At 41.3% G+C, this 26,299-nt stretch overlaps 1 protein-coding gene across 2 annotated transcripts; it reads right to left on the bottom strand.

Moving 5' to 3' along the window:
* Positions 1-773: 773 nt before the first annotated feature.
* On the bottom strand, positions 774-14,576 carry LOC109870702 (uncharacterized protein C21orf62). 2 transcript variants are annotated; one of them, XM_031806169.1, is made up of 3 exons: positions 14,337-14,576; positions 4,570-4,710; positions 774-2,886 (listed from the first exon to the last, which is right to left on the bottom strand). In XM_031806169.1, exon 3 carries the CDS (start codon positions 2,821-2,823, stop codon positions 2,092-2,094), a length of 732 nt encoding a protein of 243 aa, XP_031662029.1. In that variant the 5' UTR covers positions 2,824-2,886; positions 4,570-4,710; positions 14,337-14,576; the 3' UTR covers positions 774-2,091. The 2 variants fall into 2 exon arrangements, with proteins under 2 accessions (XP_031662029.1, XP_031662030.1); XM_031806170.1 differs by lacking the exon at positions 14,337-14,576 and having other exon boundaries at positions 4,570-5,398.
* Positions 14,577-26,299: the final 11,723 nt, after the last annotated feature.

The following is a 26,299-nucleotide window of genomic DNA, read 5'->3' as shown; positions in this document are numbered from 1 at the left end:
GTTCAATCTTGGTTTCATAAGACCAGAGAATCTTGTTTCTCATTGTCTGAGAATCTGTGAGTGCCTTTAGGCAAACTCCCAAGTGGGCTGTCATGTACCTTTTACTGAGGAGTGTCTTCCTTCTGGCCACTCTACCATAAAGGTCTGATTGGTGGAGTGCTGCAGATATGATTGTCCTTCTGGAAGGTTCTCCCATCTCCACAGAGGAACTCTGGAGCTCTGTCAGAGTGACTGTTCAGTTTGGCCGGCGGCCATCTCTAGGAAGAGTCTTGGTGGTTCCAAACTCCTTTCATTTAAGAATGATGGAGGCCACTGCGTTCTTCGGGACCTTCAATGCGGCAGACATTTTTTGGTAACCTTCCCCAGATCTGTGCCTCGACACAATCCTGTCTTGGTATCCCTACGGACAATTCCTTCGACCTCATTGCTTGGCTTTTGCTCTGACATGCACTGTCAACTGTGGGACCTTATATAGACAGAGGTGTGCCTTTCCAAATCATGTCCAATCAATTGAGTTTACCACAGGTGGACTCCAATCAAGTTGTAGAAACTTCTCAAGAATGATCAATGGAAACAGTATGCACCTGTGCTCAATTTCGAGTTTCATAGCATAGGGTCTGAATACTTATGTAAATATAAGAAATAAGCTCTTTCTGTTTTTTATTTTAAAATACATTTGCACAAAAAAAAGTGTTTAATTTCTCATTATGGGTGTGTAGCTTGATGAGGGAAAAAATAATTTAATACATTTTCGAATAAGGCTGTAATGTAACAAAATGTTGAAAAGGTGAAAGGGTCTGAATTCTTTCCGAATGCACTGTACACATGCACATATCGCGTAGACACACACATTCACAAGCACAAATGCACACACTCAGAGCCTCTGGATGATCTACAGAACAGAAGTGTTGGCTGCAGTCTTTGTTTGTGAGAGTGGTTTTAGATGAATTGAATGTTTACGTCTCTCTCAGGATGTGAGATGGAAATAAAGACCAGATTGGTGCCATTCGTTTTCTGAGTGGAGAACTTCTTTTTGAGTTCCCAACACCTCTTTGCATGCTCCTTTTTTTTTTACACCATGAGTACAATTTATTAACCCTTACTAGGCTGGCCTATAGTAGGTCCCTGGTCAAGGTACTACAGTAAATATACATGGTCATTCTAGAACAGGAGTGAGCAAACTACATTCAATCCGGCAGGAGGTTTGAGTATTTTTTTTAATAAACTTTTGATGGGGGAATTATTATTTCGTGAAAAATATAATGTGTGTCTGTCCCTCTGTTGAATTTCAAAATCCCAATGTGGCCCTCAAGCCAAAAAGTTTGCCCATCCCTGTTCTAGAACATGAGCCGAAGAACACATTGTGGAACATAGAGATGAGAACACTCCACTCCAAGGTTGTTCCAGGACAACCCTGAATTCTAGAACACCAGAAACAGAGTGATGTAATCAATCCAGCATGGGCCGGACCAATCTCCAGATCAAATCAGTCCAAAACGCTTTTAGCTTCATCTTGAATAAAACCCCAACCAAGTCCAGCTTAAGTAGGTGGATTCAGAACTGTACAGTCACGAAGAGTGAAGTCCATCGCCTGATGATCCAACAAGGTTCTAATCAGGCTGGCCCATTTATAAGGCAGACATCATAACCGGTTTCAAAACAACATGTTTTAATAGGCCATCTGCACGCAATAACCGAGAGAAAAGAGCAGCTGGAAAATTTAACTGTCAGCAGCAGGTCTACAAGCTCTGTCAGTTTGTAGAGCAGCAGACGGATGCCATCGTTGTCTTACTCTCACCTAACCGGACCTCTCCCTTTCGCTTGCAATGATATTGAAATATGACTCCATCCTCTTCTCAGAGATGGTTGTGTTTTCTTGTCCAGAGTCCTCTTGAGGACAGATAATAGTGTTTGTTTTTTCCTGCACTGTAGAAATGCACCATATAGACACACATTGAAAAGCAGCACAGCTCTGCACATCAAGCCCATTCAGTAACATCTGGGTGGATGGAGCTCTTGTAGGCACCTGTGTCATCCATCCAGCCCAGTCTAGTTTCCACAGATCTAGCTCTGAGCTCAGAGCCTACAGGTCTAGTATATGAAGGTGAGGAGGCAGTCCTGTTGGGGCTCCGGGGGCTGATCCAGGGCGGTGGAGGGGTGTAGGGGCAGGTGGGGGAAGTATTGGAAGAGGGTGGACATGGGAGTGGCACTCACACTGTAGGCCTTCAGGGACGACAACCCATTTAGCACTGACACATCCAGGATGGATACATGGAGAACGGAGGAGGGGGAGGCGAGGTCAGTGGAGGAGAGGTACCCCATCCCCTCCATATCCCTACTTCTAGAGGAGATGGTGAGGACCTGCTCCAGGTGTGGAGCTTCCTGGGCAGCACTATAGACCCTCAGCCTACGGAGGCCAAACAGGGCCAGGTACTGGTTGGGGATGGCCAGGGTGCCAGTGCCACAGAACGACAGGCGGAGGTCGAGCACCACGCTGCCATTCAGCAGCTCTGTGAGAACCCAGGGCTCTCTGAGCCACACAGTCAGTCCGCCCTGCTCCCTCAGGCCACCGGGGGTCAGCTTGGAGCGCACCACAGTGTGGCAGCTGCACAGCAGGTTGGCCAGCGCCTCGTCACAGTCCTGGATGTGGGCGGAGCAGCTGCAGTTCCGCAGGCTGTTGCTGTTGTCGGTGCTGTCAAAGAGCAGGGTGCTGTTGCCGGGGCCTGTGGTCAGGGTGACAGTTGAGGGGAGGAGTAGAACCCACAGAGTCCACAGCAACAGGGCACGGGGACGGTGCCAAGAGGAAGCCCTGTTTAGAAACATCTCCAAGGCAACCAGTTGGACTACATCTTCACCGAGAGGATATCCTGAAGGTTGTATGCAAATCTGCATGATAGGAGAGAAAGTTATGTAAGCACATGTTTTTAAGGAGCTTCGGGTGTATACAAGGTTGAAATCACAACGTAGACACCAAGACCAATTCATAAACAAAGCTAAATCGAAAGCAAGACAAATCATACCAGTGGGAAAAATGACTCAGATTGCTCTCTGCCTCTTTGTCACAAAGAACACACAATTATACAGACACTCACTTGCTCATAATAGCACATGATCCATAGCTGTTCTGTCCTACAGTAACCTAGCTGCTACTGATTAACATCTCTAGTTTATTGGTTTAAGGGCTGTGAGAGACAGCCAGCTGAATTCAGTCTGGCTACCGCAGACGCAATTGAGCCACTTATTTTTTTGCTCCACTACTTTATTAGGGCGAGGTCCTTCCAGGCCCTGGGCTACTGCGGATGGCATTTGGCTGTCTATAAAAGTGCCTGCGCCCCGCTGCGGTAAAGGCTGTGGCCAGCCACATTAAAACTGTCAGGAAAAATAAAACACTGTCTCTTTCTTTCCCCATTGAGGAGCGAAGGAAAAGTGGGATGAATAAGCCATCTTGACTTCAGGAAGCAAGGACTTTCCGATGCTGTGATTGGCATCACGGTTGGACATAATGTACGTAGATGGGGGAAAAAAGAAAGATTGATCTGGTCACAAAGAAACCTTTTTATTTTTCTCTTATATAAACTGCGTATAGCGCTTATCAGGGTTTCAGTTGCTAAAACAGTGCCATATTCAGACTATATTTTCTCTCTAACTTAAGAGGATATATTTGTTTGAAAACCCAGCCTTGCAGAGGATTGGCTATGCCGATCCCAATCCTCATCTTAGCATCAACAGGTTATATCCATCACACAGCACAAAACAATTCTCAGTCTTTAGACAGAATATGCCACTGGCCTTAAATCTAAACTAAAACCTCAGCAGCTGTGGCTTCATACAACACGGTGTAAACTTACTACCATTCTGTGCTAAGTGTCTGACTGCTTCTAAATCCCTCTGCCTGCAGCCACAGTATCCTTCAGTCACCTGACCCCTGCTAAGTACACAGAACCACAGCCCAGTCTGCATTACCGGAGCCCAAGCTCTAATAGACTACTGTTCCCTTCCTCCTCCAGACCACAGCCCTGACTCACAGGTCTGCAATACTCGAAGCCTATGCAGCGCTATAAACTCCTGTTTAGATATCTCCCTCCTTATTTCCACTCCGTTACTGTCCAAGTCTCACTCATCTCTCTTTCCCGAGTTATTCTCCCTCTGCCCTACTGTCTTCTTCTCTCTCTCCCTCCTTTCCTCATTTCCCTCCCTTCGCCGCAAGCTCCAGCTGCAGGGCCGGATGCTGAAGGAGAGGGAGGGAGGGCGGGAGGGAGGGAAGGTGGCTGCTGTTCCAGACAGCTATGAGGAGAGGCACAGAGCATTCCTCTGACATCATGTTCCACATGCGGCCGCAAGCAGGCACCCAATTCCCCCCTCTCTCCCTCTCTCCCTCTCTCTCCCCCTTTCTCTGCCTCTCCAAATCCTCTCTCCTTTTCCCTCCAAATCCAATCTCCTTCTCTCTCGAATCTATGTCTGTTACGTATACACACATGCGCACGCAGACATAAGGCAGGCACTTTAACAGATTCCCGTATGATAAATGACTCAAGATGTGGCTCGACTATTAAATGTATGGCTACTTACAGGGATGGCGCTGGCGGTGGTCAGGGAGGCATGTTGTCGTCCTCTCTGCTTCTCAGATGTTAGCCTTTTAGCTCTGCTCCTGACGCAGCAACTTAGCCTTCCACATCTGCTGGGAGACACGCTGGAACTGCGCACCCCTGTCTAGCAGACGCAAGGGTGAGAAACGGTCAGCCCAGAGAGAGAAGCAGAGAGAAGGGGGGGAGAAAAAGAGGAGAGGAGAAAGAAAGATAGAGAGGACTTAGGCTTAGTCTCTGAACACGGGATACCACGGACAGTCTTCAGTGATGACATGACAGACACATTCTCTGCCCATTTTCTCCCCATGTCACTCGCTTTCACTCCCTCCCTTATTTCCTCCCTCTCTCTCTCCTCCTCTTCTTCTAACTGCACCTTCCTCTCCATGTCAGTGATGTATCTCAAGCTTCCACCTGCAGTTAGAATATGGTACTACTAAAAACATTTTTATCACGCCAATTCAGACTAATCGAGACCACTTTAAATGATTAAAATAGCATATCTATCCAATCTGTTATCTGACACCCATACATTTAATCTGAAATGTTTTCAACTAATACAAGCTGCAAAAAAAGGAGACAATCTAGCCAATGTGCATTACGTTCTTGTCCTTTGTAAAGCTATGTAGATTTTAAACAGGAGTCTGTTGGCCTGTGACAGGGTAACGGAAGTACACAGTGGTCTCGTCACGTCATACACTAGAGGGAGAAGACCCATGGACACATGGCCTGATGGTCCTCATTAATACTACTGCCGTTGCTGAGTGTGTTTATGTGTATGTGTTCCAACTAGTACATAAAACACATTCTTTCCCAGAGAAACACACATGCATATGTAAAAGAAAAACACCAACCAAAAAAACAGGCGCACAATAAATATAATTATACTCATGTATACTGTATCTCTTTGAATCAACAGCTGATACACAGCAAAAATACCCTGTGTTAAATTAACACTCAAAGTGTGGACTTGAATAGACACTGAAGAGTGTATTTTCTTTTTACTAGGCAAGTTATTTAAGAGCAAATTCTTATTTACAGGCAGAATGACAGATTTTTGTCTTGTCAGCTCGGAATATTGATACAGCTACCTTTCGGTTACTGGCCTAACACTCTAACCACTAGGCTACCTGCCGCCCCGAATTAACACACTGCTAAGTGTAAAGCTTGATTTCCATATTTCCCAGAGTGCTTTGCCATTCAAGTGAGTTGTAGAGTTACCACCCATGATTGATTTTTGTTGATAACAGAGACATGGTTGTTTCATTTATCTATTTTCAGTCCTATGGGCATCACTGAGTGAGATCCTAAGTGGATATGTCATCGTTAATATTTTATTATTTAAAGGTCCTGAACAGTCATTCTGAAAATGTGTTTTTCTTTCACGGCTAACTACCAGCAGTGTTGTAGTAAAATCAGCTCAAGAAAATTTGGTGATCCACAAAACAACTCAAACAACATTGAAATTGCATGTCTCTTGTGATGTGGTTCACAGCAGCACTGAAGGATATGTTGACTTGACAACTGCTTCTATGATGTTGGTTCCAAGGCGGTACTTATTTAAATTAGGTAAGATAATATCAAGTTGCCATTGGTGTATTAAAATGAGAGTTGGGATGATGTCACCTTGTCCCCTTAATATTGAATTCAAGTTTGACATGGGGAAGGTACCAGTAACTTTATGATCAAACTTTATCAATGTAGAAGCAACAGTCAATTTTCATACTTTAGTCATCACACTTTGATCTGGTTTCATCCAAATATCATCCAAACATGATTTTGACCGTTCATCATGACCTTTAATAATGTTCCAGTGTCTATACAGGTCCACACTTTGTGTTAATTTAACACTGGAGAATTTGCTGTGAGACGGAAGCAGGAAACTACTAACATTGAAACTGAGGTGTGAAAAGAATGCAGACATGAAAAAAAGATTTATGTTGGTAACAGAAAAGGTCAAACAAACTACAATATAACTACCCACCTCACCTGTTTGTCTTCCTAGGAATGTTGTGACATAGGTGCTCATGGGTAAATCTCAACGTCCCACAGGCTTGTTCCACTGAACAGATGCATCATTATGAAGCACCATGCATGATTTGTACCATTCAAACCCTCTCAGTCATGACTCACTCACCAAAGCACACTAATACACTGTTTACTGACTAATATGTTAGCATGTTTACCTCATTGAGAGTAGGGGCACATTCATTCATTCATGTTTGTGTGGCGCCGTTGTTGCTAGCAACCAAGAAAACTGTCCACTGCAGGGATGACAAAACAGATGGAAAGTTAGGCTTTTCCACCGAGGGCCAGTGCTTGAGTGAGATTACTTCCTGCCTGCGTGGTTCCAGTAAGTGTCTGGGCGAGAGAGGAGACGAGATGCCAATGTGGTTGCCAGGACAGTGGAACACACTGCGACCCTGCCTGCCATGTAAAAAAGCCCATGGGTGGGTTGCTGGACCTATCCAAAACATACACACACAATCCCAAGGCCTAGTGGGTGATGTGGCTGGATGCTCCATTTTTTTTCTAAATGATATTATTTTATATCCTATTTATATCCTAATCCTTGATATCCTTTGTCTGTGCTTATGGACTGTCCTCTTCAATTCAAACCATCAGTTTTGAATGGGGTTCAAGTCTGGAGACTGATATGGGCATGGCAAAATGTTAGGACCCAAATGGACCCCTAGATGTCTTTTGGTAGATAACATAAAATCCTTGAAGATAACACAATTCTGGTAATTTACTGGAAAACTTGAGTTTCCAGTAATATATCCCCCTTTTGAAGCCCTAGTTCTGCTGAGCCATGCAATGTCATGTATTGTGTAATGTCATGTATGTGGTACTACTTAAGTCGTTTTTTGGGGGTATCTGTACTTTACTTTACTAATTATATTTTTGGCAAGTTTGACTTTTACGTCACTACATTCCTAAAGAAAAGAATGTACTTTTTTCTCCCCACATGTTCCCTGACACCCTAAAGTTCTCATTACATTTTGAATACTTAGCAGGACAGGAAAATGGTCCACTTCACGCACTTATCAAGAGAATACGTGGTCATCTCTACTGCCTCTGATCTGGCGTACTCACTAAACACAAATGCATTGTTTGTAAATTATGTCTGAGTGTTGGAGTGTGCCCCTGGCTATCCATACATATTAAAAACAAAGCACACACATCCCTCTTTTCAGTTCGCTGCAGCTAGCGACTGAAATGAGCTGCAAAAAACACTCAAACTGAACAGTTTTATCTCCTTCGGTTCGTTAAACTCAATCATGGACACTTACTGACAGTTGTGGTTGCTTCGCGTGATGCATTGTCGTCTCTACCTTCTTGCCCTTTGTGCTGTTGTCTGTGCCCAATAATGTTTGTACCATGTTTTGTGCTGCTACCATGTTGTGCTGCTGCCATGTTGTGTAGCTACCATGTAGTTGTCAACTTGTGTTGCTACCATGCTGTGTTGTCATGTGTTGCTGCCATGCTCTGTTGTCTTAGGTCTCTCTGTATGTAGTGTTGTAGTGTCTCTCTTGTTGTGATGTGTGTGTTGTTTATTTGATTTGGAATCCTAGCCCCAGTCCAGGAGGCCTTTTGCCTTTTGGTAGGCCGTCTTTTATAAATAATAATTAGTTCTTAACTGACTAAATAAAGGTTTTAAAATTAATACAATAAAAATTGCGCCATCTGCTTTGCTTAAAATAAGACATTTGAAATGATTCATACTTTAACGTTAACTTTTGATACTTAAATGTATTTGATCAATTACATTTCCTTTGATACTTGAGTATATTTAGAACCAACTTTTAGACTTTTACTCAAGTAGTATTTTACTGGGTAACTTTTACTTGATTTGATTTCCCTTGAGTAACTTTCTATTAACGTATCTATACTTTTACTCAGGAATGAAAATTGGGTACTTTTACCACCACTGCATGTAGGTCACCGTCTTATCCATCTCTTACTGTAAATGTCATATTCTGACTTGATGGTCACATTCATAGTGGGCACTATTCCATTTTCATAAATATAAGGGTACTACTTGGGTGGCAGGTAGCCTAGTGGTTAGAGTGTTGGGACAGTACCTGAAAGGTCAGCTTGGGGATTCGATCCAGCAACGAGTTAAATATTTTTTTCTGCCCCTGAACAAGGTAGTTAGCCCACTGTACCCTGGTAGGCTGTCATTGTAAATAAGAATTTGTTCTTAACTGACTTGCCTAGTTAAATAAAAAATAAATATAATTTAAAAAATGGTAAACAAAAGGTCAAAATGTTTTGTCAAGGGCGTGTGTGTAGGGAGCTGAAACTTTAAGACCTGTTACAGATAATCAGGGGCGTAGGAGCGACTCTAACATTGGCACTCTGGTACAGTCCAATCAGTCTTAGGGCCATGGCCATTTATACTGTACTGAATAGCAGTGTTACTGTGGATATATTCAAGTAAACAACCATTGTGTACTCTCTGCTACTGTATGATTAATTTCCTTGTATTTTTATCACTTCCCCTATGTCAGGTTGTTACTACTGCTGCTCTACGTGCTGTATGGTCTTCTTATGGCTGGGGGGCAGTATTGAGTAGCTTGGATGAATAAGGTGCCCAAAGTAAACTGCCTGCTCCTCAGTCTCAGTTGCTAATATATGCATATTATTATTATTATTATTATTAGTATTGGATAGAAAACACTCTGACGTTTCTAAAACTGTTTGAATGATGTCTGTGAGTATAACAGAACTCATATGGCAGGCAAAAACCTGAGGAGAAATCAAAACAGGAAGTGAGAAATCTGAGGCTGGAATGTACTCAACACAGTTTCCATTTAAATCCACTTGAGATATGAATGATGTTGCACTTTCTATGGCTTCCACTAGATGTCAACCGTCTATAGAAATGAGGCTTCTACTGTGTTGTGGGACTGAATGACAGCAGAATGAATCGGGTGTCTGGCAGTCAGCCATTTTCTGGTCATGCGCATTGCACATGATAGCGACCTGTGTTCCATGGCTCCTGAAAACACAAAGGAATACTCCAGTTGGAACCTTATTGAAGATGAATGTTAAAAACATCCTAATGATTGATTCTGTACTTAGTTTGAAATGTTTCTTCGACCTGTAATATAACTTTTTGAAGTTTTTGTCCAACGTAACGCTGACCAGAACGAGTGTTTGGATATGTATAACAAACGAGCTAACAAAAGTAGCTAATTGGACATAAATAACGGACATTATTGAACAAATCAAGCATTTATTGTGGACCTGGGATTCCTTGGAGTGCATTCTGATGAAGATCATCAAAAGTAAGGGAATATTTAGCATGTAATTTATGGTTTATGTTGACTACAACATGGCGGCTATTTTGACTTGATTGTTCTGCGCGCCGTCTCAGATTATTGCATGGTTTGCTTTTTCAGTAGTCTTTTTTAAAATCTGACACAGCGGTTGCATTAAGGACAGGCATATCTATAATTCCATGTGTATAACTTGTATTATCATCTACATTTATGATGAGTATTTCTGTTGAATCTATGTGGCTATGCAAAATCACTGGATGTTTTTGGAACTAGTGAATGTAACGCGCCAATGTAAACTCAGATTTTTTGATATAAATATAAACTTTATCAAACAAAACATACATACATGTATTGTGTAACATGAAGTCCTATGAGTGTCATCTGATGAAGATCATCAAAGGTTAGTGATTCATTTTATTTCTATTTGTGGTTTTTATGACTCCTCTCTTTGGCTGGAAAATTGGCGGTGTTTTATTTTGACGGTGCTGACCTAACAATCGTTTGTGGCGCTTTCGCCGTAAATCCTATTTGAAATCGGACACTGTGGTGGGATTAACAACAAGAATACCTTTTAAAACGGTATAAGATACATGTATGTTTGAGGAATTTTAATTATGAGATTTCTGTTGTTTTGAGTTTGGCGCCCTGCACTTTCAGTGGCTGTTGTCATATCATCCCGTTAACGGGATTGCAGCCCAAAGAGGTTTTAAAACGTGACAGAATATTTTCTACTTATAATACAGTTATTAAATTGCAATAATAACCAGCAACATACACCGTTAAAAAATGTCAAACTGAAATGAATCAATCTCCACTGTTATCTTTAATAAAATATCATGGCTGCCTCTCTCCTGAAGTTAAGGCATGCAATGCACCTTCTAGATCAAGGGTGTGTGACGACCCTCCCACTCTGTCTGCCGAATTCTTTCTCTTTGCTCTTGTTTTCCTTAATAGGATGTCGGTGGGCGGAGCCGGGAGGTGTAAATACACCGTTTCCCCATAAATAGACCTTTTCCCCATTTATTGAGGAGACTCTCTCCATGCAGACACACTGTTGAATTTTAGTTGTGGCGGTTTTGGCTGTTTGCTTTGGCACCTTTCAACACCCCTCATTATTACATCTATGCAAGCAACCAGTCACTTACACTACTGACTACGTACACCGTTGTTAATTGTATATTATGTACTTTAGTTAATAAATATATTTTTGTTATTCCTTATCTCTACGTTGTCTCCCTTTTTTGTTACGGGCTTCTAGCTGGTTCGTGACAGGTGTCAAACTTATTCCACGGAGGGCCTACTGTCTGCTGGTTTTTGGATTTTCCTTTCAATTAAGACCAAGACAACCAGGTGCGAGGAGTTCGTTACTAATTAGTGACCATAATTTATCAAGTACAAGGGAGGAACGGAAATCCGCAGACACGGCACTACGTGGAATGAGTTTGACGTGCTCTAGACCAGTTTTTTTGGGGGGGGTATCTATACTTTACTAATTATATTTTTGACAACTTTTATTCCACTACATTCTTAAATGTACTTTTTACTCAATACATTTTCCCTGTCACCCAGAAGTACCTGTTACATTTTGCATGGTTAGCAGGACTGAAAAATGGTCCAATTCACACACTTGTGAAGAGAACATCCCTGGTCATACTTACTGCCTCTGATCTGGCAGACTCACTAAACACAAATGCTTAGTTTGTAAATGATGTTAGTGTGCCACTGGCTCTACGTAACTAAAAGAAAATCATACTCTGGCTTGGTTAATATAGGGCATTTGAAATGATTTATACTTTTGATACTTCAGTGTATTTGAGCAATTTCATTTACTTTTGATACTTAAGTATATTTAAAACCAAATACTTTGACTTTTACTAAAGTCATATTTTACTGGGTTACTTTCACATCAGTCATTTTCTATTATCTACTTTTTCTACCACTGCTCTAGACTTAAGATGCTATCATTAATCAGAAATCATATACAGCAGTGTTTCCCAAACCAAGCACTGTGTAGTGCTAGGACAAACATCAACATTTGCACCCAGGGGTGGCCCCAGGACCGAGTTGAGGAAACCTTGATATACAGTGCCTTTAGAAAGTCTTCATAGCCCCTTGACTTTTTCCCCATTTTGTTGTGTAACAGCCTGAACTTTAAATTGAGATTGTCATTGTCCTACTAATTAATTTTTAAAAAGAATCTGAAATGTATTCAAGTATTCAAACCCTTTATGGCAAGCCTAAATAAGTTCAGGGGTAACAATTAACTTAGGTCACATAACTTGCATGGACTCCGTCTGTGTGCAATAGTGATTTTGAATGACTACCTCATCTCTGTACCCCACACATACAATTATCTGTAAGGTCCCTCAGTCTAGCAAACACAGATTCAACCACGAAGACCAGGGAGGTTTTCAATCCATCACAAAGAAGGGTGCCTATTGGTAGATATTTTTTTTCCATATATATATTTTCTTTACCAGTACCTGTTACTTTCAGACAAGTCCCGTGACACTTGTGGGGGTCACATTCGTTTGTAGCCCAAACGGTATGGATGCTACAAACAGAAGTTACACACTGGTGTGTCAATCGACTCTCGGGGGATAAAAACAATGTGCATTTTCCCACCAGAGATGTTTCTATTAAATTGATTTGATGCAGATAAGGCTGTGTGTGAAGACTGTGCAAATAACAATACCTTTTGATGTTAAATAAAAAAATACAAAGTTACATGGTTTTCCATCGCATTTTCAAAATTACTGCTGGTTTTCTCACAAAAAAATGATTTGCGTTATATTGCGAGTGTGTCCACTATGGTATTGGCACGTGCGTTCTAGCCAACAGATGTATCTGCACGCTGTTGGCTAGAGCGCACATATAAGCCTACATGATGAGATTATTATTATTATGGACAAAGAGCAAGATTATCATGACACCAGAATAAGACCCTCAGAAAGGAGCATCAAGCTCATCACCGTGCACTTTCACCCCCCTGTGAAGTTAATCATCATTTATTTAAGCTGTAGCCTACTAAACGTCACCTTTTCTAGCATATTTTGTTTTGCCAACGTTTGGAAAGATAACCAAAAAAGGGTCTGTTTCCATCAGACCTGTCATGTCATTTCTTTTATCTGACATATACTTTACTCGCATAAAAAGGTTGGATGGAAACCTGGTTAGTGACTGACATAAGAGGAAAAACTGCTGATGCACAACCACGTTTCACAATTGCACCTTGTGTATTCTACTTTTCTAACTCAACAGTAAATTGAGACCCCGACTGACTTCCTGAGAACAAAACAAAAAAAAGCATGTGTTTCCACTCTGGTTGAACGGGCTTCCTTATTCTATACAGTTTCTATTTTACTTTAGCATTTAGCATTTTTTGTATCTCTTTTCCTGCATGTCAATGTTGGTAAAGGATTGTTTTGAAGACTGCTATCCACCACGCCATTGCTCTCACGTACTGACCATGACCAGAGCATTACAAAGAGCCAACAGCCCACACCCAATCTGTTGTAGAGACACTCATAAACTTCTGCTTAATTATTTCCTAAAGTTGACCACATTCCAGACAGTGTGTGAGGGGCTGGCAGCGCTAGCTGACACTCATCCACTTACCTAGCAGCTAATTCTAAAATTGAACATTTTCCTGTTTGGTGTGTACTATATGTTATTATTAGGGCCCTTTGTTTTGGACAATCTTGTCACATGACCTAGATTTTATCCTTTTATTTAAAGCTTTTTCATCAAACTGTCCCATTTTCATTTTATGTTAGATGGTCCAGCACCATCCTCAGACAATTACTTTCATTTCATTTTTCATGGGTGGTAACTCTAAAATTCACTCGAAAGGCAAGGCACTCTGGGAAATATTTGAATACAGTTTTACACTAAGCAGTGTATTAATTTAACACTGGTTCCAGTGTGCATATGGTCCTACTGTTTCATTGGAGAATATTCTGTGCTTTCTTCTCTCTTCTTTATCTCTATCGATCTGTACTCTGCCTCTCTCTTTCTCCACCTCCCCTCTATCACCAACTCTCTCCCTCCTCTCTGGGTCATTTTTAGGCAGGTGGTGCGTCCCATCAGTTGTAGAAAATGAAGAGGTTGTTGTCAGCAACAAAATGTGACGGTGTTCTACTGTGGGGGTAGTTTTTTTTTGTTCTCCCCTTCCCTGGAAAGGTGAACAGTAAGACACAGTTACTGGAACTAAAACAAAAAGAGTTCTAGAAATGAGTCATGCCTATCTGACACACACCCACCAGAAAAAACACAAATAACACACACAGACCCACCCACTAGGCACAGGCGTCAATTCAATGTCTATTCCACATTTGTTCAACAAAATTGAATTGAAATTCTATCTCTGCGTTGTTGGGAAGGGCCCGTAAGTAAGTATTTATTTCAATGTTAGTCTAACCTGTTGTTTACGAAGCATGGGACGAATAACATTTATTTGACTTACCTATTTGTTAATGAGAAGTCTTCAGCTTTCCATTCTTTCTCTCTTTCCCTGCTCCCTTATTCTTTCTCTTTCTTTTCAACCTTTCTCTCTCTCCTTCTCTTTGTCTACGTTGTCTGTATGATCTCCCTTTCACTGAGTCCACTTCTTCTATCCCTTGGGAATTCTGCTTCAAATGTGCAACGATCAGGGTTGGAATGTTCGAGTCTCTCTCACTGAGTCCAGTTCTCTCACCCACCCCTCTCCCCGTTCCCAGTGTACCCATAGCAACCCCTACCAAAGCCACTGGCCAGCCTGTATCATTATTTAACCAGCGGGACAAGGGCTCCCTTTCTGCAGGCTCCCACTGAACTATTAATTAGTGTGTATGTGTGTTAAAAGTAGAGAAGGTATGGAAATGTGAATCTGGATGATCAAAACTAAGTGTATGTGTGTCTCCCTCAGTATACTTTCTAAGTACACAGGAGTGTGTGTGTGTGCTGTCCGTTGGGTTCTAAAGCAAACAGAAGACCAAGTGGGTCCGGGCCAGCCACTGGGCCTGAGTGTGGCAAAGCGGGCTATAGGCTTCAAACAGTGGAGAGAAACACAAAGACCTCCCTCTATCTGTCCCCTTCTCTCTCTCTGTCAGTCTTCCTCTCCTTCCCTCCCTTGGAATCTAGGTGCTCTGGGTTCACGCTCCTTGCATATCTATGGCCTCTCCCTCACAAACCTATTGGTCCCAGTCAGAAATCCAATGGGTGAAACGGGGACCGCTGAGAATTTTTTTTCTACCCTTGATGGTGTCACCATTGAAGTAATATGGCTACAGGTTCATCTGCCTCACGTAAAGCCCATTCTGGTGGGAAGCTGCTATAGACCACCAATTGCTAACAATCAGTATTTGGATAACGTGTGAAATGCTTGAAAGTGTATGTGATATCAACAGAGAGGTATATTTTCTGGGTGATTAAAATCTTGACTGGCTTTCATCAAGCTGCCCACTCAAGAAAAAGCTTCAAACTGTAACTAGAGCCTGCAACCTGGTACAGGTTAGCAGTCAGCCTACCAGGGTAGTTACAAACAGCACAGGAATTAAACAGTGTATTGTATTGATATTTATTAATGCTGCAGAAAAATGGACTTTAAAGCAGTAACCAAATCCATCAGATGTAGTGATCACAATGTAGTCACCATATCTAGGAAAAACAAAGCTCCAAAGGCTGGGCCTAAAATAGATTTTGTAGTGATTCCTATGTTGTTAATGTAAATAATATTTGCTGGTCTGTGGTTTGAGGAGCAACCAGAAGCTGCACTTTGAGTAAAGCCAGTGTGACTATGTATGTGGATGACTCAACATTTTACACGTCAGCTACTACAGTGAGCGAAATCACTGCAACACTTAACAAAGAGCTGCAAGTTAGTTTCAGAATGGGTGGCAAGGAAAAAGTTAGTCCTAAATATTTCAGAAACTAAAAGCATTGTATTTGGGACAAATCATTCACTAAACCCTCAACTAAATATTGTAATGAATGATGTGGAAATTGAGCAAGTGGAGTAACCCTGGATTGTAAACTGTCATGTTCATACATCTGTAACTAAAAATGGGGCTGCTCTGCCTTTTTAACAACACTATCAACAGTATGGCCCTAGTATGGTCGTAACTGGACTACTGTTCGGTCAGGTGCCACAAAGAGGGACCTAGAAAAAAATGACAATTGGCTCAGAACAGAGCAGCACGACTGGCCCTTAAATGACTTGTAAATGCACAAGTCAAGGACAGACTATGGGAGGCGCACAGTACTGCATAGAGCCATGGCTACCTGGAACTCTATTCCACATCAGGTAACTGATGCAAAGAGTAGAAGCAGATTAAAAAAACAGAGACATACACACAGGCACCGATACGCATGATACGACATGCATTCTACTCACACGTACATATGGATTTTGTAATGTAGATATGTGACAGTTGAGTGGTGTTGTGAAAAGTGTTATGAAATGTAATATTGTATAACTGCTTTGCTGTTGCTGGATCCCAGGAAGAGTGGCTGCTGCCTTGGCAGAGAGAGACAGGCAGAGAGACAGATACAGAGAGAGAGAACACACAAACACACACACACACACACACAATGACTTTCACATGGCACAAATGGTAAATACAGTCAAGGAAATTACATAACCTGTCTGGAAATGACTGTAAACTGGTCCAACTAATCCAGATGATTGGTAACAATAGCTATTTTGCAAAAGTCAGACCTAATTTAGTTTTGAGTCACATGATGTCATGTAGGTAGCTGTTTTATTTCGCTCTTACCATGAAGTTCATATTCTGCCTTCATGGTTACATTCATCATGGGAACAATTGAACTATTTGTGATCGTAAGGGTACTAATAGTCATCAGACAAATGTTTGTCAAGGGCGTGTGTGCAGGAAGACGGAGCTGTAAAATCATCATGGGGTAATCGATTTAGACAAATGCTGGAGTATTTCTGGATTATTTCCTAATTTCTAGGAAACAAACATCTGTTATTTTTTCAATTTGTTGGTACTGTACAGCAGACTTCCTTATTCTAGTTTCTAACCTACTTCTGCAAACATTTTTTGATGTTTTCCTGCATGTCAATGTTGGTCAATTATTGTTTTAGAAAACTGCCATCTTCCCGTCTACCACACTGTAGCTCTAACCTACTGACCACACTAAAAAAAATGATGGGCTAAAAACGACCTAATTTGGTCAGTTAGGATCACCACTTTATTTAAGAATGTGAAATGTCAGAATAATAATAGAGAGAATGATTTATTTCAGTTTTTATTTCTTTCATCACATTCCCAGTGGATCAGAAGTTTACATACACTCAATGAGTATTTGATAGCATTGCCTTTAAATTGTTGAACTTCGGTCAAATGTTTCGGGTAACCTTCCACAAGCTTCCCACAATAAGTTGGGTGAATTTTGGCCCATTCCTCCCAACAGAGCTGGTGTAACTGAGTCAGGTTTGTAGGCCTCCTTGCTCGCACACACTTTTTCAGTTCTGCCCACAAATCTTCTATAGGATTGATATGGTATGGCCACTCCAATACCTTGACTTTGTTGTCCTTAAGCCATTTTGCCACAACTTTTGCCCCATGTATGCTTGGGGTCATTGTCCATTTGGAAGACCCAAATGCGACCAAGCTTTAACTTCCTGACTGATGTCTTGAGATGTTGCTTCAATATATCCACATCATTTTCCTCCTCATGACGCCATCTATTTTGTGAAGTGCACCAGTCCCTCCTGCAGCAAAGCAACCCCACAACATGATGCTGCCACCCCCGTCCTTCACGGTTGAGATGGTGTTCTTCAGCTTGCAAGCCTCTCCCTTTTTCCTCCAAACTTAACGATGGTCATCATGGCCAAACAGTTATATTTTTGTTTCATCAGACCAGAGGACATTTCTCCAAAAGGTACAATCTTTGTCCCCGTGTGCAGTTACAAACCGTAGTCTGGCGCTTTTATGAGTTGTTTGGAGGAGTGGCTTCTTCCTTGCTGAGAGGCCTTTCAGGTTATGTCGATATAGGACTCTTTTTTTACTGTGGATATAGATACTTTTGTACCTGTTTCCTCCAGCATCTTCACTAGGTCATTTGCTTTTGTTCTGGAATTGATTTGTACTTTTCGCACCAAAGTACATTCATCTCTAGGAGACAGAACGCGTCTCCTTCCTGAGTGGTATGGCGGCTGTGTGATACCATGGTATTTATACTTGCATACTATTGTTTGTACAGATGAACGTGGTACCTTCAGGCATTTGGAAATTGCTCCCAAGGATGAACCAGACTTGTGGAGGTGTACAATTTTTTTTATGAGGTCTTGGCTGATTTGTTTTGATTTTCCCATGATGTCAAGCAAAGAGGCACTGAGTTTGAAGGTAGGCCTTGAAATACTTCCACAGGTAAACCTCCAATTGATTCAAATGAAGTCTATCAAAAGTGTGCAAGTTTGAGCATGTGTCCTTTAGGCCAATGGATAAAAAAAGTATCAGCATAAATTAGTTTGCGCAATTAAAGCCCCTTTTCTATTTCGTAGGCTTGGATCCTCACTATGCAGCTGTTGCATGAGTGCATTTTCCTCTGGCGGTCCACTGGTTTCAAAAGCAATGATTGATAGACAGCTTAAACTTCGCGCAAATAGCTAAATGAGAGAGCAGCTATGTGATTCACATCAATGCGCTATGTAGATATCAATAATAAGTGATATCCGTAATGCTGTAGACTACACCACTGCTGTCATCCTTACCTCCAAGCGTTTATTCAAGTTGAATCATCTTTGGATGCCGACAGCAGTTGCACCTTTGGAAGACATAGCTTGGACTGTAGCCTACAAAAGCCTATTCCTGCTCTTTTCCCACGATCCCCAAACACATTTGGTGTGTCATCATAGTGCTTTCTGACTTGTAATGGTTTCTGACATCATAGTGGTTTCAAACTTAAACTTGCAACTTTTTTCAATGCTGATTTGAATGTCATTGAAAAAAACAGAGAAGTGTCAAAGATTATTTTCAAAAACATCATTACTGAATTTAAAAGTAATCCTTGAAGTAGTCAACTAGTTTTTCAAAAGTATCTGTAATCTGATTACAGTATTTTTCTGGTAACGTAACGGATTACAGTTACCTTTTTTGTAATCCCATACATGTAGATTACACGTAATCTGTTACTCCCCAACCCTGTCTGTAAGGTCCCTAAATCAAGCAGTGAATTTTATACACAGATTCGACCACAAAGACCAGGGAGGTTTTCCATCACCTCACAAAGAAGGGCACCTATTGGTAGATGGGTAAAACAAAAAACAGACATTAAATAACCCTTTGAGCATAGTGAAGTAAAAAATTACACTTTTGATGGTGTATCAATACACCCAGTCACTACAAAGATATAGGCACCATTCCTAGCAGTCACTGGACAGGGAGGGAACTGCTCAGGGATTTCACCATGAGACCAAAGGTGACTTTAAAACAGTTACAGAGTTGAATAGCTGTGATGGGAGACCATTGAGGATGGATCAACAACACTGTAGTTACTCCATAATACTAACCTAATTGACAGAGCGAAAAGACGGATGCTTTTACAAAATATAAATATTCCAAAACATGCATCCTAATTTCAACAAGGCACTAAAGTAATACTGCAAAAACTGTGGCAAAGCAATACATTATTTGTCCTGAATAGTTCCACTCTCAATGTTTTCAAGCATCATTAAGGACTAGAGAGTTTTTCAGGACACAAAATGTATGGAATGGAGCTACAGTACACAATAAAGACACCCTTATGAAAAATGTAGTTTACTTCTTAAAGTAACTTTTTTGGTCTAGACTCAGATTCTGTCGCAGACGGCCGCGACCGGGAGGTCCTCGGGGCGACGCACAATTGGCTTGGCATCATCTGGGTTAAGGAGGGATTGGCCGGTAGGGATATCCTTGTCTCATAGCGCACCAGCGAATCCTGTGGCGGGCCGGGCGCAGTGCACGCGAACCAAGGTCGCCAGGTGCACAGTGTTTCCTCCGACAAATTGATGCGGCTGGCTTCCGTGTTGGATGCGCGCTGTGTTAAGAAGCAGTGCGGCTTGGTTGGGTTGTGTTTCGGAGGACGCATGGCTTTCGACCTTCGTCTCTCCGAGCCCGTACGGGAATTGTAGCGATGAGACAAGATAGTAATTATTAACAATTGGACACCACAACAATTAGATCACTACATCCAAAATATTTTGTGATAAATTATCACATCTAAATCTGAAATGCCAGACTACACATTTCAAGAACAGATCTCACTGGAGTCAGATGTTAAGAGAGGTCAAGGAACACATCACACTTGTCTTTATCTCTATAGCTCAAATGAACAGTGAGCTATTGAAAATTAGACCCATCACAGGAGATAATTCATGTAAAATCAGTTAAATTAAAAATTGCCTTTCTAATGGACGTACTAGGGTGGAGGGAGGTTAGTGACCAAACATTAAGTGGTTTTAGATGTACAGATTTGAAGAATCTCAAAAATAAAGTAATTTAATGTAAAACGACAGGACGTTTTTTGTTTACAGTGTAGTGAGCAGGGAACCACCATCATGACTCAACCAACTCTATAAGCCAGAAGTATGAACGGTGAGGCAGGAAAGTCCCAGGCTTGTGTAGGTCTGTACATGAATATGCACTGCCCATATTAGTATTTTTGGGGGAGTCTCCACCAAACTTGTCATCTCTGTTGGGCCAATTTTTATTCCATGCATCACAGAGAAATTTCTCCAATGAGTACATTGAGAAGAACATTTATAATAATGGAGTTCAGTTTGAACTCTTGCCTTTTATTTTTGGAAAGTTCTTGCAGTAGTTTTATTAACATACCTGGAGGAGCAAACAGTCATGTGTTCGCTTCAAATTGTCAACGCCCATCAACCCAGTAAAAACCTGCATCTATTGGCAACCAGATGTAACAAACAAAGTGTTGCATGTTCTTACTTATGGAAAAGTGTATGACCACCCAGACCCTTCTTATTAAAACAGCCCAACCCCCTGTTCAAAACTGTTTAACTATTGTATTTCTCTCTCTGAGTCAACTACTCACATTTTATACACTGCAGTGCTAGCTAGCTGTAGCCTATGCGTTCAGTACTAGATTTATTCTCAGATCCTTTGATTGGGTGGACAACACATCAGTTCATGCTGCAAGAGCTCTGAAAGGCTGGAGGACGTCCTCCGGAAGTTGTCATAATTACTATGTAATTCTATGGAAGGGGGTGAGAACCATGACCCTCCTAGATTTTGTATTGAAGTCAGTGTACCAAGAGGAGGACAGAAGCTAGCGGTCCTCTGGCTACACCATGGTGCTACCCTACAGAGTGCTGCTGAGGCTACTGTAGACCCTCTTTGCAAAATAGTGTGTTTTAATCCGTGGTGGAAAAAGTAACCAATTGTCATACTTGAGTAAAAGTTCAATGATACCTTAATAGAAAATGACTCATGGAAAAGTGAGTCACGCAGTAAAACCTTACTTGAGTAAAAGTCTAAAGGTATTTGGTTTTGAATATACTTAAGTATCAAAAGTAAATGCAATTACTAAAATATACTTAAATATCAAAAGTAAAAGTTGAAATAATTTCAAATGTCTTACAGTTGAAGTTTACATACACTTAGGTTAAAGTGGGGTAATTTCCAGATAAGGGGGGTTTCTTAAGAGAAGCCAGCAGCCATTTAAGGGCTCGGTCTTAAAATGTGTTGTGTGGTTACTACTTATCTTGATGTGTGTGAATTAGGCCATTTTCCTCTCCTGCTAAGCATTCAAAATGTGAAAAGTACTTTTGGGTGTCAGGGAAAATGTATGGAGTAAAAAGTACACTTTTCTTTAGGAATGTAAAAGGAAAAGTTGTCAAAAATATAAATAGTAAAGTACAGATACCCCAAAAAACGACTTAAGTGGTACTTTCAAGCATTTTACTAAGTACTTTACACCACTGGTTTTAATCGATTGTTTGGTGTCGTGATTATATCTAGAATAGTTTTATTTGAAAACAGATGACTTTTGAAATGTTTTACAATTTTAATTTGTATGAAATTCACTGAGGAGGATTGTCCTCCCTTTCATCCTCTGAGGAGCCTCCACTGGGCAGGTCATATGATGAGGAAAACTACTGACCCTAGGTATTATTCTGCACTTGCATTGAACTGAATTGTGTGATTTTTCATCCTAAATATGGTGTTATCATGATAAAACTGATTTACTATATTTTTTGCAGTTTTTTCTTCCCTCCCCAATTGGTAGTTACAGTCTTGTCTCATCACTGCAACTCCCGTACGGACTCGTGAGAGGCGAAGGTCGAGAGCCATGCGTCCTCCAAAACACAACCCAACCAAGCAGCACTGCTTCTTGACACAATGCACATCCAACCTGGAAGCCAGCCACACCAATGTGTCGGAGGAAACACCATACACCTGGCGACCTGGTCAGCGTGCACTGCGCCAAGACAAGGATATCCCTGCCGGCCAAACCCTCCCAAACCCGGACAACGCTGGGACAATTGTGCGCCACCACATGGGCCTCCCGGTCACGTCCGGCTGCGACAGAGCCTGGGCTCGAACCCAGAATCTCTGGTGGCACAGCTAGCACTGCGATGCAGTGCCTTAGACTACTGTGACACCCAGGAGGCCCTGATTGACTTTTATGGGGAAAATGTTGAAGTAGAATATTATGATCATCTTGTTGTACATGATGTATATTTAGATATTGTTTTATATTTTCCTCAGTATGTATGTGTCTCGTGTGCTTTATCTTAATAAACTATTCAATTTGTGAAGTTACTCAGATGTTACATACTTTGTTTTGTATCAGTATACCTCACCCATTCTCCACTCAACTGGTAATATTGCATACTGTGTGCTCTGTGTAATTTAAGCAGTGTATTTGTTGGTGTGTACACACCATTGTGCTTTTCTAACAAGAGTTGATGGAACACCATCAGGGAACACTTGTAAAATATCTTTATGAAAGAAATCGACAAATCAACCTCTTAGATGGTACTACTGCTATGGACACAAACAAGTCAGAAAGCATGCCATTTTGACACAATATTTTTTTTGGGGGGGGGGGTTCAGGTTTGTTTCCACTACTTATCCTCACTGTTTCACATGGGCTATATTTCTACACCACTTTAGAACACATCAAAATAAACCACATGATAAGGTTTGGCTCAGAGTGAATACTGAGCAGTGACTTACTGAACAGCCATTTGTACATGAGCTCCTATAAACGGGTCCATTTACTGTAAGCATTGTGTGAACAGAATCTTGCCTTGAATTGTTTGGGACTAGTTACATGTTTCTGATTAGCATAGGCTTATTGTAGTTTCATTTATTTGCTCCAAGTGATAAAACAACAATACAGATAGAAACTAATAAAAACAAAAAGGTTTGTTAAAGAAGATAAATGGCATATACTACGTATCATATGTATCATACAACCACAGGTGGATTAGGGAGCTATGTAAGGAGTCATTGTATAAAGAGAAGTTAATCCGTCAAGTATTAAGTGAGAGAGAGTGAGAGAAACACAGAGAGCGAGAGATGGGAGGAGATGGGGGGGTGGAGAGAGATCTTATCATTTGTCATTTCTCAGTTGTCTATTGTAATTAAGTAATGAACTGTGCATGGATAGTTTCTGTAAGGGAGGTACACACTTCATGTGAGTAAGATAAGGAAATGTGTTTGAAATAAGGAGGGGAGAGCGAAGCAACGATATGACTAACAAGCATTCTGACAGAAGATCACATAGAAGGCAAGGGCGCGAAAACATGTCTATCATCAAGAGGAGGGAGAGACAGCTCCGCGAAAGACATTTTGGTAAATGGTGAACCTTGATGATCCCAGTGATCTGCGCACGGTTGATTGTGATATTGTGATCTTCCTGACAGGAATGTGTGCCCTGCATGCAAGCAGAAGGAAAGCATTTGCTGAGCAAAAAAAATCTGCTGTGTACCGCTTCCTCATAACATCCACCTTACGGAAATAGCCTGTGATAGAACGTTTTGACTCAGCACACACAACTGGCACAGGTGCATGAAAGAGTGACAGGACAACGATAATGAGACATTGTGGTCGAAATGCTACTACTAGTGCGTGTTGAAGTTGTTGTTTGTACAGGAGGATTTTGTAAACATGGTTTTGATGGAACGATTGACACCGGAAATGGATAAATATACCACAGGAGGAGCAGGAGGAGCCACACTGGAGGGACACCATGTATCTCATTCAACTTTCCTCCAACTTAGGAGCAGGTGGGGACACAGTAGACAGTAAGCTCCAAACTAAAAGGACTGTTTATTTGATTGTTTTTTCATCCATATATCCTGAGTGCAATGGTCAGACTAATATATATTTGTATTTGGCTGTTATCTGGTAAGTTTTATTCTCTGTTGTGGCGTGGTAGATTTGCACATGATTGTGTCCCTCGTGGCTGTCCCTGGGCATTTTATCCACACGCCTTTACATTCAAATCCAACATACAACCAAATGAACAATTTATGATTGATTTATAACACAATGTCCCAAAATGTATTGACATTTAAAAAAAAAAAGCTGTTTGGATAGGGCGTGGTTGTCTAAATGCACGGTGCTGCTACGTTAGTGTACCAAGTATTTGTAAGTAGGCTATGCTGGCAGGCTACTGACAATACTGTAATTATAATTGATTGGATTATTACAGTGCTTTTCCAGACACACTTTTCTAATTTGAGAGAGGAAACCCACCTTGGTGATGCCATGGCACACATTTTGTACCAGATAGCTCACCACATGCTATACTCTAGGATAGGTGGTGTGGGTTAATAGGAATAACTTGAATCTTTAGAGCCAGACTGGTTATGATGTGATAAAACGATCTGCTTATGATGCAATAACATTTGCACTGTTAGGAAAATAGAAAACAGCTATGTTACTCAGTGTTTGTGATCAAAACATTTCTGAACATATGACCGCAAGAGTTTTGGAGGGGAGCAGTGATGCTCAGAATGGTCGTAGCCTGCCTTTCCAAATGGGTTTTCTTTTGTAGTCCTGCTACAAATGGGGTACGGAAACAACTAGCTCCTGTGAGCCTAGTTCACAAAACAACTTCCAAACTCAAACGTTATTGCATGACGTTCATCCTATTTCTATAAGATTTCCCAAAATAACATACACTTGTAAAGGTCAGGATCTTTTGCTAGGGTTTCTTTTTATTGTTTTTTGAATGAGCATGCAGAGCAAAGACTTGGTTACGGTCTGCTATTGAAACAAAACATCAGACAGTACATGAAGTAGTGGGGGGGGGGGGGGGGGGATTTTCAAACAGAGATCGTATGAGCTGCACAGAAGTGACTTGACTATACTCTTCTTTCCCAATGCATTGTGTAAACTGAAGGCTACTGTAGCAGCATAAAAGCCACAGCCTGTAAAATGTTCAACTAATAATACACTACATGACCAAAAGTATGTGGACACCTGCTCGGCGAACATCTCATTCCAAAATCATGGGCATTAATATGTTGGTTCCCCCTTTGCTGCTATAACAGACTCCACTCTTCTGGGGAGGCTTTCCACTAGATGTTAGAACATTGCTGCAGGGACTTCAAATCAAATCGTTATTGGTCACATACACGTGGCTAGCAGATGTTATTAATGCGAGTGAAATGCTTGTGCTTACAGTTCCGACTGTGCAGTAATATCTAACAAATATACTATCAAATTCACAACAACTGCCTAATACACACAAATGTAAAGGGATGAATAAGAATATGTACATATAAATGTATGGATGAAGGATGGCCGTGCGGCATAGGCAAGATGCAGTAGATGGTATAGAGTACAGTATATACATATGAGATGAGTAATGTAGGATATGTAAACATTATCAAAGTGGTGTTATTTAAAGTGACTAGTGATACCTTTATTAAGTCAATTTATTTAAGTGGCCAGAGATTTGAGTCTGTATGTTGGCAGCAGCATCTCTATGTTAGTGATGGCTGTTTAACAGTCTGATGGCCTTGAGATAGAAGCTGTCTCTCGGATCCAGCTTTGATGCACTTACTTCCATTCAACCACCATTAGTGAGGCTGGACACTGAAGTTGGGCGATTAGGCCTGGCCCACAGTTGGCTTTCCAATTCATTCCAAAGGTGCTCGATGGTGTTGAGCTCAGGGCTCTGTGCAGGCCAGTTAAGTTCTTCCACACCAATCTCAACAAACAATTGTAGTATGGACATCGTTTTGTGCATGGGGGCATTGTCATGCTGAAACTGGAAAGGGCCTTCCCCAAACTGTTGCCGCAAAGCTGGAAGCACAGAATCGTCTAGAATGTCATTGTATGCTGTAGTGTTAATATTTCCCTTCACTGGAACTAAGGGGCCTAGCCCGAACCATGAAAAACAGCCCCAGACCACTATTCCTCCTTCAAACTTTACAGTTGGCACTATGCATTGGGGCATATA

This window comes from Oncorhynchus kisutch, linkage group LG26 (assembly GCF_002021735.2).
Source record: "Oncorhynchus kisutch isolate 150728-3 linkage group LG26, Okis_V2, whole genome shotgun sequence".
Lineage (NCBI taxonomy): Eukaryota > Metazoa > Chordata > Actinopteri > Salmoniformes > Salmonidae > Oncorhynchus > Oncorhynchus kisutch.
Note: the sequence above shows the minus strand (reverse complement) of the source record. Positions and strands in the feature narration are given on the sequence as shown.